We start from the raw sequence: 16,816 nt of genomic DNA on the forward strand, positions 1-16,816 counted from the left end.
ATAGGTGCCCAATGAAATGCCGATTAAACCTTACACAAACAATGTAACTACATGTCAGCGTCCATACTAATAATTAATTCAAAATACACATTTTTCGACCTATGTATTAACTAGCTATTAATAAACTAACCATAAGGCCACACAGTCAGTGCAGAACATATTATTGGACTCAGCGGAATTGTACAAAGGCGCAGCGGGGCACGCTGTAATCCTTGCGAGGACCTTCTTAAAGCGGTGATCAGAGGAAAATCGCTGCTACGAAACAGAGAAAGAGGAGACATCAATAGAGTTGAGTTTACACACACACACAGTCTTCGCACATTGAATGCGTTCTTTTATCTGTCATATTGTATTCATCCACCTCAACAGAGACTTCATCTAGTGACGTTACCGCGGCCACAGAACCGACTGGACGTTTCCTTTATCGCTGGGTGGGCTTTATCCCCATTCGGCCAGCTAGCTGGCTAGCTAGCTACAGCAGCCAGAACAGCTAGCTAGCTAACCGAGCTCTGCTTGGCATACAAACAAACAAACCGTGTTCTGAGCAGCATCCAAACCAAGTAAGTGGCTGAATGTTTATTTTTGACCTAACCTGGTAAAGGGCCGCGTTAACGCAGAGAGGCGTTCTCCAGAAGTTTTGTATTTGTGGGCTAATATAGCTGGCATGAAGCCTGAACCCAAAACAAGAAAATATTGAATTATGACTGTTTAATAAAACGTATAAGGCGAATAAATGCGTCGGAATGGCTGCTGTAATTGCCCATCTTTCTTCATTCGCAACAGCAGGCAGAATGCCAATTAACCAATTACGGCTACGTATCACCTAGGCGTCTTGCCGTCATCAGTGAACTTGTTAATTGGTTCCTAATGTTTGTGGGGGGTGTTAAAATGGTCATTTGAATGATAATTATGGGGTCAGTTTAAAGAATTGCAATAGATGGGAATAATTTAAATCACAATCGCCCTCTTACCACTTTGCCTTCAGTAAGATTGATAAGTTGGGAATGATTCTGTTTGTTTTATTTACTAAGAAGGTGACAACTCCATAACTCATCACCATATAGCATATATGGTAGGCATTTATCTGTAATCAGAAATTAGTTTTCTGATTAATTGAATATTAAGGACCCCAAATGGAAACAAGCCATAGGCTTTCTTGCATTTTAAATTATCTTAGCAGACCTTGTATTGAACTGTACTGCCCTGTGCTTTTTTAACTGTTAATGTATTCAAAGTTTCAGACAAATGTTTGTATTTGTCTGCATCATGATAGAAGCTGTGCATTGGTGGGCCTGTTGGATCAGTCATGGAGAACGATGCTAGTGTTGATGAGCCCAAGAATGATGAGCCGAAGAATGATGAGCCGAAGAATGATGAACCGAAGAATGATGAGCAGAAGAATGAAGAACAGAAGAATGAAGAACAGAAGAATGATGATATTGACCAAGTGAAGGAACCGTCAGCCACCGCAAATTATTACAGATATACCAAGGTGAGGACTGCCACAAAACAAAATGTATATGCCAAAGTTGGCTTGATCAATGGAGGACAAATTTAAATTGTATAAATCATTTTACAGGAGGAGCTTTTGGAAATAAAGGAATTGCCATGCTCCAAAGAAAGGCCGGAATGTCTCGCTGACAAATATGACAGGTAAGATTTGGAGTATGGAGGACATTTAAGGGAAGCCCTAAAGTAGAATTCAGTATGTCCAATCTACATGGACTCTTCTTTGGAATGCACATTTTCTGATCCTAGCTACAGTACATGAACCCTATCGTTTCTATTCTGGGCATGTCATAATAGGTGAAAAGCTAAAAAAATATATATACTCGGATTTTGGAGTTAGCTGGTTTCTACCCACAGCATCATTTGTGTCAATATTTTTTTCTCTGATTCTGGTTTAAATTGTTTTCAGTGATGGCGTCTGGGACCCTGAGAAGTGGCATGCCTCACTGTATCCCACTTCAGGACGCACCTCTCCAGTTGATGGTTTTAAGAAAGATTACGGGGACGATAGAGTTCTTTTGAAACGCAGAATACCAGGTAAGTGACATGACATATACGTATGCCTCATTGACCCCCCCCCCCCTTCGGTCCCGAAAAAAAATCGGAGACATATTTTTGCTTGCTTACCTCGCTAAGAATCCGATAATAATCGCTGATCCCTCGCGTTATTATTTATTATATTTTTGAACGAGAGGCAGGTGAGAAGTCAGAAATGAAGAGCTTAGTATATCCATCAAATCAAAACCACGGAGAGTGCCCTAGATTAGGAGATACGAGGCATTCTTTCTTTTTTGCAGCGGTAAACTAGGAAGTGACCGGGACTGCGGATGAACGAAGAGTGAAGCGTATGGTGGCCTTTGAGTCCAACTCAAAAAAAGAAAAATTCTGAATATTCTTCTCTCGTTTGATATCATTGAAGATGCACTAGGACGCATGCATAAAGTGGGTGGCAAATCTAGTGGCAAAGTGAGTTTAAAGCTTTTAATGTTGTTTAACTCCTTTAGTGCCATCTAGTGTTAGCATGCGCACCTAAGGAATGCCAGCGGTCCACCTTAACTCTACGGAGCTTGTTTCCCTTCCGGGTTATTCAGGAAGGTGGGGGCCTTTGTTATGAGTACATCACCACTGGCTCACAGCCTTTAGCTAGCATTACAACCAGTTACATTTGCTCAGCAATGCGATACAAACTCGCAAATGATTTACGATCGTCTGGTGCACGGCGGCTGACAGCTCTCGAACCTTTGGAGATACAGCCCTTTGAATATCCTGTTATGGAGGCTCAACGGAGCTGTATTTAAAAATCCCATAGCTGGTGGTGACAGAGGCTCTTTAATATATGGAGTTATACGGTTGTCTACAAACATACGCGTAGATAGCACCAGTAGGTACCGTTAGCCTAGCTACGTTTATAAACGTAGATGGCAGAGGAAAAAGTTAATGAAATAGGATAGGATTTTTCTGTTTGGATGTATCAAGGCCAGAAAATATTTTGTTGCCACTCAGTTCCGGGTATGATGATGCCACCATATTTGTTGGAGGAAAGTTATCAGTAGTTCTAGTTCACCACTTGGTCTAGTGAATTTCAGTAATTGTAGTTTGAGAAGTCATTTTACAACAGGTTCAGATTGAGTCTTAGAATAGAAGCACCTGATATTGGGACCTCATGGAAACCTCCCTGGGATGCATTATTACAAAACTACATGCTGTATATTAATCAGTGTTCCACCTTGTAATTGTGTACACAAAGATGTTTTCCTGAGCACAGCGTATGTTTTGAGTTGTTTAGGTTCAGTCCATCTGACGTGCCCACACGTCATAAGCAATCCAACCGACGGATTCAAAGGACTTGTGTACACGTCCTAGCGCATCTTCAATGATATCAAACGAGATTTTGTTTTTTAGTTGGACTCTAAGGCCACCATACACTTCGCTTTTTGTTCATGTGCGGTCACTTCCCTGTTTACCACTGCAGAAAGAATGCCTCGTATCTCCTAATCTAGGGTGCTCTCCGTGGTTTTGATCTGATAGATATACTAAGATCTTCATTTCTGACTTCTCAACTGCATACTGCGTATGGGGTGCATACTTAGTTTAGACTAGTCATTGGTTCGACAAGCAAAAAAATATCCTTTCCCCCCCCCCCCCCGTAACAGAAGGGAGGGGGGGGGGCTTTACAGAGTAAAAGCGGGCATGTCTTCCCAGCACCCCAGAGCTTCTATTTTGAAGGAATCCCGGCACTGATTGTGTAAGGAGAGTGCTGCCTTTCTGGAAACACCAACAGTGTGGCACACAGTGTAACGTAGAGCTGAGCATTTATCTTGCCCTTAAGCGTAGTGAAGGCTGCAAGGCTAACTCAAAGTCTCGTGCTGAGGATGTGCTGCTGAATGGCTCACTTAATGCAGTTGTCTATGTCTGTGAGTAGAGTGGGGAGGGGCACGTGGGTGGACGGTTTCCCTGCATCACCTCTATTGTTGGGGTTAAAAAAGAGCTATAGTTTACCTTGAAAGAAAGTCCACAACAATTATAAACGGCCTGACCATATCTAAATCGCAATAACATTTATTGTGTGTGTGTGTGTATCTCTATTAGAAGGTACATCAGTGTTTTGAAATATTTAGAACTGGACCTTGTATTCTGTTTTTCTGTTAGACCCTCGTGAGCGCCTAAAGGAGGATGACCTGGATGTTGTACTCAGCCCACAGAGGCGCAGCTTTGGTGGGGGATGTCAGGGCAATGCTGCACCTCCAGCCCACACTCGTCGCCCCATCAGTCCTTTGGAGAATAAGGAGAATGAGAGTCTTCGTCTTGGTGGTGCACGCAGAATTGGTAGTGGGCGCATCATTGCTACCCGAGCCTTTGAGAGAGAAGCACGTGTGGAGAAGGAAAGGGAACGTGAACGTGATTTCAAGGACAAGAGATTCAGGGTTTGTAGATTATGCATCATTGCTTGAGGTACAGTTAATCTTGTAAACACACATTTGCATTTTTTGGCAAAATGTTTACAGCATTACTCTACAGGAGTCTAGCAATCTGTGTGTCCAGAACTTTTCACATGTCTTTTTGTGACTGTATAATAGTTGTCAATGAGGCTCTGATAACTCGTCTCAATGTTATTTATATAGCACATTTAACCAGGTGACCAGGTCACCCAACGTGCTGTACAAGTTAAAAGAAGACAACGGGCAAACATTACAATATATACAAACTGAACATGAATATACGGCAAACCGCATTTTAGAAAATATAGTGCAAAACCGTGCAATATAAACAGACAATAGCAGGCAATATGATAAATACAAACAAGGCATTTGCCCCAGTGGGGGAAAAAGATAGGGATACCTCGGATAAGACTGAAACCTTGTCCACATTTAGAGTCATAATAAATGACAGCCTAAATTACAGGCAGCTGGCCACATGCAGTTATCGGAGCCACATGTATTTCTTTTTAACTAAAATGTCAGATCTACAAGCTCACGGCATTTCTCATTGTGTTGTGAGCTTGTAGACTGTTATTTTAGCTATTTTTGAGCCTTATACTAATCTTACTATGTCTGTTTTGCTGTATTGCAACTGTTTTACAGAGAGATTTTGGTGACAAACGTGTGTTCAGTGAGAGGAGAAGGAATGATTCTTATGCAGAGGAAGAACCGGAGTGGTTCTCTGGAGGTCCCACAAGCCAGTCTGAAACAATCGAGCTCATTGGATTTGATGATAAGATCCTGGAAGATGACAGGCGTAGGTCCAACAACAAGTCAAGGTCAAGGAAGCGGACAGAATCTCTGAAAGAAGGCATGTCAATCATCTATTTACAAATTGTAGCGGTTTAATGATTAATGTATCAATTCACTTTGAATTTGGTTCATCATAGGCCTTACAGTAAAATGTGTAATTCAAATGTGATAATTCTTTCACTTAGCAGTGGAATGTAATGGTGGACAGGCGGAAGAGCCAGATGTGGTCAGAGCCCCATCTGATCAAGAGGTGCCACACCCTGTTCTGCAAGAGCCATCAGCTGGAGAATTTGACTTCAATGAGTTCTTCAACCTTGAGAAGACCATGCCAGGACTGGCTTCTGTAAGTCCTGGGGAGCACTTTACCGGTTTGGGGGCTAGAGGTTTAAGACAGAACAGTAGAGGTCTTCATGTATGCCTCCAAATGGAATTCCAATCTTTTAATGCAGTATGGCAGCTATGCAACATTTTGAATCACTTTAAACATGTCATCCTTATTATGGACATGTCATTATAGGCAAAAAAGAAAAACTCATTGAGTTTCGACACCTTGTGAGCTAGAAGATTGGCTATTTTTGGACATAAGTCGTTATATCTTGATGCGTGCAAAACTTTTCTTTTTCTAAACACCCAAAGTTGAAAAATGTTTTAGCCAGATAAAAAGGAGCACAGCGCAGAATGTTCAGAGCCTTGTCATGCTGCTGCCGTTTCCAGCATAGTGTAAATAAATATGCGGTGCTCCCATTGAAAACATTTCAAAATGCTCAGGAAAAGACTCATTGGTGCACGCAGCCCCTTCACTGGCAGTATTTGTTTGATTCTGAAGAGTTTGATCTGGTTAGGAAGGTCAAAGAGTTTGACAAAATGGAAGGTTTTGAATATGAATACCTCTACTGCACATGCACTTCACGGACCTTCTGTTGTGATGGCATTTGTTTGTCACTACATGGTGCTCTTTCTGGTTTGCCAATCATGGATTATTGCTTGGGTACAGAAAGTGATTCTGAATCCAAATGTATGCCCATCATCACTGCCACATTGGCACAGCTGCCTATTTTAGAAACTGAGCGAATATGAGAAAGCTGAATAAGAAAGTTCAACAAAGACTGGGTCCGTGTTTAAGCGGCACAATTCCAACCAGCAATGCATCCAATGAAACTGCCTCATCCCGTCTTCTAGCACCTTCTGTGCTAAACAGACGGAGAGCCTTTGAAACGTAAGTGTCACCTTTGTCCTCAGACCCTTTAGTCTCCATTCTGGGCCACCCACTCTGTCTCACAAAGCCTTGCTGTTTGTGTGTTTCAGATGATAGAAGATGTTCTTGGGGATGGTCCAGTATCAGCCAGCCGCTTCAGTCAATGGTTCTCCAGTAGCCTGAGCCCTTCAGGCAGTCGTTCCAGCAGTTTGAGGTCAACACCCCATGAAGAGCTGGAGAGACTAGCAGGTAAAAATGAGTGGGTTTCTACAGTTGCAAGCATTTGTCCCATAATGCTTTATGGGCTGTAAACATGTTCTCCTGTGTATTACACAAATGTCTTAATCCTGATGATGTCATTTCAATGTGAGGGAGACCCTGGCAACATGCAGACCATTGATTGTGCAAGTTATTGCTGACCGTCAATGGGATGGCAACTGATCTCCTTCACTGCAAAGTATTAACAATTTAACACGCTTCTTGCCATCACCGTAGATCTGCGTCAATTAATAAATACCACGCTTAGCGACATTGCCGTAGATCTACGGCAATTCGTGTTTTATAGTGGTTATGTTAGATCAAGTTGTAATGCTACTTACATAAGCATTGGTTTGCTAGCTGATGCTGTCAACAACAGGGACTACCTTTTTTTTGCGGAGCCTGGGTTTCGATGGGTGCTGATGGGACGCTTGTTTTACAGCGCCGACTAACCCTGAGTTATTATAACCTCACACAAACTATGCCTAACCCTAACCTCACAAAAACTATGCCTAAACCTAACCTCGGTAAGACTATGCCTAACCCTAACCTGTAAAACAAGTGCCCCCTCAGCAACCATCGACACCCAGGCTCCGCAAAAAGACTCCCGTCAACAACACTGGAGCACGCCATCTTGAATTTCTCGTGCACCCGTGCCCACTGGTTTAATTCGCCTTTATCTCCAATTCCTTGTCCCAGATGGCATTTCTGTTCAAAACAAGATTTATTCCACAGCCCATAGCCGACGCTGTTATGGTCGCGATGAGGCTTTCTCTCCGCCGATCGCGGGACTGGGAGTGGATGCGACAACATTAGTAACATCCGGTTGTGGGTTTTGGCTCGTGGGTTGAACGGTGGAAAATCCTGGTGTGAATTCCATCGAATTTATTAATTAATGCCGGTGGCCTTAAATACAAATTATTCTATAATTAGTTTAGCTATTAAGTTATTCATTTTACTCTTATATATTTTCCTAAGATGTATGACTGCAAGTAAATTGCACCATAACTCTAATGTTCATAGCCTTCGTCAGACATGTCTGACATGACTTCAAATTCTACGTTTAATCTGTTAAATTAATAGTTGCTGCCTTAAAACATAAGACCGTCTTGCTCGTCTTCAGGGCTTGAACCACGCAGCACCTCTCCTAGCCAAGGGCCAGTCACATATTTCACACCTATTCAATCATCAGAGCACAAGGAGAAGGTGGACATCTTGGAGATACTACACAAGGCCAAAGTAGACCTGAAGCCCCTCCTTTCCAGTCTGTCGGTCAACAAAGCTCGGCTACGTGAGAGCAGTGAGTGCCAAGTCATTTTCACTGGATTTACAACAAGCCTTTGTGTATGAACATTCAGCCAAACGTTACCTTTTGAAATGCATACGCATTCTGCCGAAATAGCGATTACTGGTTAAAGGAATACAAAATCTATATTAGTGATGGTTGTATTGCTGCCAAATGGGAAAACCAATAATTTGTCAGTGGGGTTGTAAAACTAAAGTATCGTTTCATGTGGTATAATGAATAAAGTAAAACTTAATTTACTTTAATCTGGCATAGATTCTGAAAATCAGGCCGCATAATCTATTCATCTGAAAAATATGGTTCAACTTTTGTTCCTCCTTGTGGTTTTGTTTTTAATTGTCCCCATCCTGTCTCCAGCCAACTCGGGAGTGGTTCTCTCTCTGGAGGAGGTGGAGGGGGGAATGAACAGGATGAAGTTGGGGATTGAACCTCAACCACGGGTGCAAAAGATGTCCGCTCCACAGAGGGGAGATGGCACACCTTACATGGCTGAGCACTTGGAGGAAGCTTTAACAGGTGGCCCCAGTGTCCGTCCACGCTCGCATGACCCTGACATGTCAGCCTTTAATAAATTGGTCAGCAGCATGAAGGCAAGTGGAACGTTGCCTCCCCACCCCAAAGCCAACTCCAACAATGTAAGTCTCACAACTCCAACTCCAGTGACATGCAGGATAATCTCATGCCTGGCAATCCTTAAAAACGCATGTTTTTTTCATTCAACACTAAAAGTGATGGGCATAAATTTGTCTTGTAACTATAAAGAGGAACTTCACCAATATTATCACAAATCCCCATGTTGAGTCTGAGTTTCACAATAGAAAATTGGATTTACATTAAATATCAGTGAAGTACCTCTTTTCTGTGGTTGGATGTATGAAAGCGTAAATGTCCTAGATGCAAGTCAACTTGTGGAATTCCATCTCTTATGCAGTAGTATTGCAATCATACTACTGGCTGACTTGCACAAAGGATATTTCATTAGTATTTGAGAGGTCTACACTATTCCAAATCTCAGTGGGCAAGCATTAATCCTCCAAATGATATCCTTTAGTGATGTGGCTTTTGAATCCATTAGTATAATGTTAACACACTGCACACATGCTACAGCAGCATGCCCAGTGGGATGGGGTTTTATAAGGACATGGGTGGTTTGTGAACTTCACTATACCTGCCTGCCCCACACACTCTTTTCTCACAGCAGTCATCAGATGCTGTCCCACGACAGGTCCCACGACCTGATAGTCAAGTGCCTGCTCAACAGCAGAAAAACATATTCCAGGTATGTATATAGCAAGCTCTACTCATTCTGGCCAATGCTCATTTGTGGTATGAAATGCAGTCTGCTTTTTGTATTTCATTGCACCATCTGAAGCCATTACCAGGCGCAGCTATGCTTTTTGTAGTCTATGCATCGTCCATGACTCCAGTGATGGTTCTGATTTATACTTTAGTGCACGTGTGTAAGCTTAAGATGTGGCCAAGCAAAATCATTTGTTGGTCTCCGGTTGGCTGTCATTTTTGGGCTGAGTCGGTAGGGAATTTATTTTATTATATATATATATATTTTTTTTTTTCGCGGAAGGATGGGTCGCAAGGAATTTATTGTATTACAAAATATTTTTTTTCCCTACGGCAATGATGGATAGGCTTCTTTTTTAATAACTTCAATATTTGCCCGAGTATAGCTACTAGCTAGTGCTACAGGTTGAAAGACAAAAAACATAGCTAACGTTAGCTAGCTAGCTCACACATACTACACAGTAGAGCTCTTCAGGGGTCCAAAAAAATGGTTCCGAAATCCAAAATAAATCTGACATTCCGAGAGAGACCCGACCCAGCCAGGCAGACATAGCCTACATGTGGACAGACGGGGAGAGAGAGAGAGGTTCCCTACAGACTGCGTGCTGCAGTAGAGGGTGAGAGAAAAAAAGAGCCTCGTCTCTTGGAATATTAAGGCGCGACACTCGATGCACTTATAAACAGCTCCTACTTTGCCCTCTTCTTTATCCACGTGTGGGGAATGGGATAACACTGTTGTCGGGATCCGTATATAAAGTATAATTGCATGCCGGTGTTTTCATTCAAATAGCGCAAGACAAACCAGTACACCGTAACGCCAACTGTCAATCCACCCGTCGTGCTCTCCGGGGCGGAGAAGCCGACTTTTCTCTGTCGTAGTAGCCTAAGTAGAGTACGTCGAAAAACTTTGGCTTTGGGCAGGTGTAGGCTACGTTTTGTTGGGCTGCATATATATCCATATATAAAGACCTTTTTTGTTCTGAGTGACTCGGTCGGATTTTGACTTTTTTTTTTTTTAGTCTGTCGGCAACCGGAGACCAATGTATTATTTTGCGCGGCCTGTGCCATGGATGTGATGTGTTGTCGTGAGCATTACATTTGTGTAGCCTATCGATACATTTTAGATGTTTAAGACACTCATTCTCAATGGAGTAATTAGCCTTTCACCCCTATAGGCCTATCTCACAGCCCCCTTTTCACGCCCACTTCCGGTAGATAGTGATGTCATTTAACATTAGGCATTTAAAAAAAAAATCTCTGGAGAATCTAAGTACATTTCCTAATGTTAAAATGTCAAAGACTGATAATAAATGAAGAAAACACAATGGTATAACAACTCAAATAAGTAGAATAAACCTTACCTTTACAAAACGGTAGTTTGTGGCTTGTGAAAATACCTCTTTTAACATGGAAGCCTATGGACTGCAAAATAAATAACACCACTATCTCCAAAAGGGGGCGGGGAAATGCTGTGAGATACGCCTATTCCTGTATTTCTAGAGCCAGTTTGCATTTCTTCAACTTCTCCATAAGTACTACTAGTGGTGCTGAAATGAGACGTCTTAATTGTTCTCTATTGGATGAAAATGTTTAAAGAGCTGCCTGGAGAGACAGGATATCCTCTATTACTGAATAAATATAGCAATGGTTGCTTTCAGAATATATAGAGCTTTAACTATAACAAAACTAATAATTGCACCACCTTATTAATTATACAATGAACAAGATCACATTTTTAGATATGCCTTTTTTTTTATTTTATTTTTACTTTTAAAAGGTTTAAAGTTTGGGACACATACTTATGTCATCAAATAGCCAAATGGTTGATATATCAGTTGGGCTTTAGTCTCTGCCCATTCTTCTGCAGTATGAGATGCACCATTTTAGAAATAGTTTTCAATATACAAATCTTAACAGTAGTCAATTTTTAGGAGTATGCATACGATTGAGGATTTTCACCAGGTTAACGCTACACAGCAGTGGTAGAATGGGTATACCGGTAACTTGAAGATTAAATTAAATTTTCCGTCCAACCTGCTCTTGAACCTGGTGCATGCAAATGTTATGCCATGCTTTCTAAGGTGTTTGTTTTTATTAGGAGCTTCTGGGAGGCCAGGGTCCACCTCGCAGCATCTCTCCTAATCTACTTGGCAGTCTGCTGAGTAGCTCTGACGTTGCAGTAAACGCTACTCCTTTACATGGACTACTGCATAAGGGTCCCTCACCCCCTCTCTTTCCACAGAGGGCACCATCACCTGACTACTTTCATAGACATCGTATGCAACCTTCAGGTAAGTTAATTGTAAAGGTGCAACCTTCAGGTAATTTAATTTTAAAGGTGCTAAGCGATGTCTTTCAAGAATGCAACTACAAAATGTGAGCTGTAGCCTTTATAGATTATGGTGAGCTTTACCTATATCTACAGTACAGTATATTAGAACTACTTACCAATTGCCCTGTGACAAATCCTCAGTGCTAACATCAGACAGTACTTTGTCGATCATGGACACCGATTCATTAGATTGTCTTAATACATCTGGTGTAGATGGTTTAATGGGCATACTTGATTTTGTCTCCGCCAGTCCCGGCCACATAGTCCCTTGGCCAGGACTATGTTTTGCACCCTGTCCCTAGACTCCCTACATCAGCTAATCTCTGGCACCGTTGGGCCAATCCACGTTAAACTGCACACACACTCCCTGGATGACAGAGCAAAACCTCTGCCCCAGATTTTTCACATTGGCCTGTTATAGCACCGCACCACGCAAATCTGTACACATTATCTCTATAGTCATGTGATCCGATTTTTCATATTCCATCCTGATTGGCTAAGATTGGCAGGAGTCGCTTGTGTTGAACAAAATGCCTCAAATCATGAATGCAGCAATTCCACTATAATGACTATAATTCTGTGCCCCGGGAATACTTTTTTTTTTTCTCCCTCCCTTAATTGTAGAAATAAAAAACAATTTGTTTTTTTTAACAAGTTTGTAGATGTAATTAAAACGTTTTCTGTCCAGGATATCCAGTTGGATCTCAGCCCATGATGGCGGAGCAGTTTACAGACGTGCATAGATCTATCAGCCCTGGACCCACTCCACAGCAGGTGAAAGAAAATGTAGTTTTAACCAATTGTCATTTTTAAGACGATTCACCTGGAAACAGATGTTTTTGATACAGATGGATGTAGTCTTCATTGGAGTATGGGGAGGTAACCTCGAACTACCTCATGTTGTATTTTGTGTTTGTCCAGATGAGGGCACTGTCTATGGCTGCTAGCCAGGCGGACCTGGAAAACTTTGCATTCCAGCAGGACCTTGCTCTGCATGCCCACCACTCATTCCAAACTGGTTACAACCATCAACCACAAGACAAGGCCTTCCGAAACAAGTTTGTTTTTCCTTTTAATACTTTATTTTTTGAGGGCCTACCAAGGTCTTTTATGCTTTGGTAGAGAAAATATATATAACCTTGCTTTTATAGATTAAAAGAATCCTGTTACAGGATTGTATTGTCCCTAGATGTCTGCAGGTCTAGTGGAAAATGTTGAGAGATTATGTTGATTGTGGTACTTGAGAATGATGTGATAATGATTTAAAGCTAAACTGCAATGGTTTTGTGTGACAAACTATTATACTAATTTCAGCCCTCCTTTAAGACAACCACGAACAAATAGATCCCCAGGCCCTCACCCTGCAGGAAGAAACTCTCCTGGCAATGTCAATAGCATTGTGAGTATTAATGACTTGGTTGGCTGGTCCCTTAACTTTGTCCAACATGCAAGCATTGTCCACATAAATATTTGTTTATATTTCAGTTATCACCATCATTTACCCCCACGTCGGTGATACGTAAAATGTATGAAACGAAAGAGAAAAGCAGAGATGAGCCAGGCAATCGTCAAGAGAGTAAGGATGAGGTGGAACGCTCCCAAGATGGTATATACACTTGGATGTGCTCACCACCACTTAATTGATGATTTTAATTTCCTTTTGTATTTTTTACAATTGCAAATTGTTGTTTAACATTGGAACTTTGGTTATGGAATTCCAGACAACAGTTCCCCAAACTCTTATTTGGACTCGATGAATGGGAGTGGCTCCCACTCCGGGGGGGTGAAAGTTTCATCACAAAACTTTGCGAGCAAAGACCATGAGCGTCTCAGGCCAGGCTCTGGACAGCACACACCGACGCTGGTGAATCCGGGCCCATCCTCAACCTTCCCATGCCCAATCTACCCTGTACCGCTGCTATCCCATGTACCCATGGTGCGTGGCCCTCCTCCGCCCCAGATTCACCCCAGTATGGTGCAGCGGATGCTAGCACAGGGTATGCAGCCCCAGCAGCTTGGACCTGCTTTATTGCAAGCAGGTTAGTTCTGTATTTCTACAACCATGTTATAGGTCTACAGTGACTTTGATTATCACAGTTGATTAGAGTATGCTAAATGTATTTTTCCTTCACCTATTGCTGTTTTCTTCAGGCATATTTCCACCGCATGTTGACCTTGCACAACTCCAAGGTTTGCACCCTTCCGTTCTTGGACAACCCCTCTACCCGCTTGGTCCCCCGGGGCATCCTCTCCTACCTCCCCGAACCAGCACTCAGATGCAGTTAGCAGTAATGCAGCAACAACTTCAGCAACAGAGACAAAGTAGGTTTCCACTATGGTTTCTGAATGTCTGGCTCCACCTAGTGGGGCAAAAATGGCAAATGACAATGGCAGGTCTGGGAGCATTTCACCCTCAAAGATTTAAAAGATTACCTGCAACATTTAAGATGGACTTTGTTTGGCATCCACAATATGGGAGCATTTGAAGAGGAGGCACATTTGAGTCATTGGCTTGCTAGCGGAATTGTTTGTATGTGGTTTCGGTGGAAATGATGCATGCATTACCAGATGCAGTTGGTGGGCTCTAGTCTAGAATGGAACACAGATTGATATATGAAAATATTTGTTAGTGGCAGCTCTGATCTACCAACGGCTCAAATAATTATTGGTAAACATTTGGTCCTAAGTTTTTGTATTCGCAGTATATACACTGCTTATGTGTTCCCTTTATGTAATTTATTAATGAATTGAAGTGAATGTGTTAATTTAGTGGTACTAAATGAAAAGCATCCTAGTATAATTTGTATATATATTCTTGAACAAATGGTGTGATCAATGGCACTTTTCTTGGAGCCAGAACATAATTTTACAGCAAAGCCTCTACCAGTCTGCATTTATGAAGCAAGACCTATATAGCTCAACGCTGATGTGCCAGAAGTAAAACTCCTTTCATTTTCTACATAGACTATTTTATTATCGGCTATAATGTCGTAGCACTCTACTGTAGGTTACCACTAGCTATGTGGTTGTAAAACTATGCTATTATCCTGTAGAAGCCACACATGTGTATGTCGATCTAGTTAAGAACAAATATATACAATGTGATGGAGAAGTACTACACTACCGAAGTGTAGCAGTGATGTCCTGAATAGTAGAGCTTGTCAACTTCTTTAAAATAATGCATCAAGTCTCACACACAGGCCATTATTTTAACAAATGTTTCAGCCCTGAGTTTCTCCTGCAACTACCGGTACATCAATTGGCCTGGACCGATGCTTGTACAGCATTGTGAAAATGTCCCATTCAACTACTTTGTTACAGTTAAGAAGAAACAAGCTAAACAATTATTCTGGTGGAAGCATTGTAAAGGTAATGGTATATGCAGGGCTTAAAGTTCTCAGTCCTGGGTGGATTTCAGTCCTGAGGATTTCATAGGGGTCATTTAATGATCGGTGCAGATTTGCAAAAAATCATTTTCAGTCTTGGGATTTATTTTGGCTTTAAGCCCTGGGTATATGCAATAATGAGTGTTTTGTTCACCCTAAAATATGTATAGTCTTGTACCTTCGCCTTTTTTCTGAAACATGGAGTAAATTAATGGGATATTCACTTCTGGTATGCTCGTGACATCATCAAACCCGGAAGTTATGCATGAACGCCTACTGAGTGGAAAAAAACTACTTTCTGGCCTTGACAGCCCATACATCCAAACAGAAAAGTCCTATCTGATTGCATTAACAACGTTAAACTGACTTTGCCATGCAATTTGCCATTCACTTTATGCATGTGCAAACCATCTATAATGTAGTTACAATATTTGAATGTTTTTCTCTCTTCCAATTATTTTAAATCTTTATCTTGCAGTGCACCCACATCAGTCGCAGAGCCATGGCCCTCACCGGACAAACAACTCCCAGCGACATGGGGGCAGCCCCCCTCTTGGTCTGTCCAAGTGGTTCGGCTCAGATGTGCTCGAGCAGCCGCTTCCTTCTATGCCTGCTAAGGTCATAAGCGTAGATGAACTGGAGTTCCGGCCGTGAGAATTTCAAACATGGTGGATAGTACAACCTTGTTTTTTTCTTTTGTTCCATCTCCACCACCCCATTACTGGGATAAATGTGAACTTTAATTTCTAAGACGATGCATAGACTGAGTCACATTATGCTTGTCTTTAACCTTGAAGTTGCCACTTTTGATGAGGCCTAACCTGAAAAAGGGATGACGAGTCATGGAGATTTCTTTTTGCAGTTGGTTGTCCCCCCACCACCCCCACGTCATTTTTTGTAATATTGGTTTCCTTGCAGTAAAGAATAATTAATGTATAGGCTCAAATTGTACAGACCATGGTAAAGAAGCGTGTTCTCCCTGTACATAGTGATGTTTTCTTTTTCTTGGTTTGGGGTGGGAGGTTAAACTATACTGCAGTTAAACTGAGAACTGCCAGAGACTTAAGTAGAGCCACCAAGAGATGGTAGCATTCCTTTGTCTGGTTGTCCCAGGTTGTCATTTCCCCCCAGAAACTGCACTGAGAAAGGGCTACTGCAGGTCAAGGTGTTTGATAGAGTGACACAAAGTTTACGCTGTTGTCCTATGTGGCGAGGTCAGTGCCCCCTCCTGTAGATGTAGCTGGCTGGAGTATTTCAGGAAGTCTCTGGGATAAGCAGCGAGTGCTGGTTGTGCCTTTATTTTTCTGCGAATTATTTTCTTTTCTCTTTTCTTTTTCTTTTTTTTAACTGTATCCCTCCCATCCAACCGATCACAAGGGGTGAAGCACTGCAAAATCATGTTTTGTTATATTTTCTTGGAAGGGGGTGATTGGGATCCAGTTTATGCTTATGTGCTGTTAAGTTATAAAAGCACAATAGAATTAATAAATAAAATCTTGAGTAAAACAATCTTGTCTCTTGCTTATATTAATCACTGTTTTTGTGTGCCCTTATTGGTCATAACTTACTGTCCCTAAATTGGCAATGATCAATGTTAATTATTTTGGAACTTGCAACTCTGACTTGCATTGGTCGGCATGTCAAAAAGGCAATCATCTACTTTTTATTTCTGAAAATGATGCATTGGGTCTAGGAAGAGGCTACAACTAAAGACTTTCTTAATATTTCCTCTGTACTACTTTATTAAATGTAATGCTGCAGCTGAGAATTTGATGTGGTACCACATCAGTCATTTTGGAA

General features: G+C 41.7%; 1 protein-coding gene across 6 annotated transcripts; it reads left to right on the forward strand.

Moving 5' to 3' along the window:
* The first annotated feature begins 213 nt into the window (after positions 1-213).
* Positions 214-16,525, forward strand: eif4enif1 (eukaryotic translation initiation factor 4E nuclear import factor 1). Of its 6 annotated transcripts, none has more exons than XM_079511102.1 (19): positions 214-560; positions 1,274-1,492; positions 1,580-1,653; positions 1,919-2,046; positions 4,159-4,433; positions 5,091-5,298; positions 5,426-5,583; positions 6,546-6,684; positions 7,817-7,993; positions 8,357-8,634; positions 9,198-9,278; positions 11,397-11,589; positions 12,319-12,404; positions 12,552-12,688; positions 12,945-13,029; positions 13,116-13,206; positions 13,352-13,669; positions 13,782-13,952; positions 15,495-16,525. In XM_079511102.1, exons 2-19 carry the CDS (start codon positions 1,307-1,309, stop codon positions 15,668-15,670), a joined length of 2,961 nt encoding a protein of 986 aa, XP_079367228.1. In that variant the 5' UTR covers positions 214-560; positions 1,274-1,306; the 3' UTR covers positions 15,671-16,525. The 6 variants fall into 6 exon arrangements, with proteins under 6 accessions (XP_079367228.1, XP_079367224.1, XP_079367227.1 ...); XM_079511098.1 differs by having other exon boundaries at positions 215-560; positions 13,116-13,236; XM_079511101.1 differs by having other exon boundaries at positions 215-560; positions 12,957-13,029; positions 13,116-13,236.
* The last annotated feature ends 291 nt before the right edge of the window (positions 16,526-16,816 follow it).

The sequence above is a fragment of the Electrona antarctica genome, assembly GCF_951216825.1.
Source record: "Electrona antarctica genome assembly, chromosome: 9".
NCBI classification, from domain to species: Eukaryota; Metazoa; Chordata; class Actinopteri; order Myctophiformes; family Myctophidae; genus Electrona; species Electrona antarctica.

Bases quoted from the DNA above. Each gene is read 5' to 3' on its own strand.
- eif4enif1 (XM_079511098.1), top strand. From the start codon at position 1,307: ATGGAGAACGATGCTAGTGTTGATGAGCCCAAGAATGATGAGCCGAAG. The intron at 1,493-1,579 runs GTGAGGACTGCC...ATCATTTTACAG, and splicing joins ATTATTACAGATATACCAAG to GAGGAGCTTTTGGAAATAAA. The intron at 2,047-4,158 runs GTAAGTGACATG...TTTTTCTGTTAG, and splicing joins TTTGAAACGCAGAATACCAG to ACCCTCGTGAGCGCCTAAAG.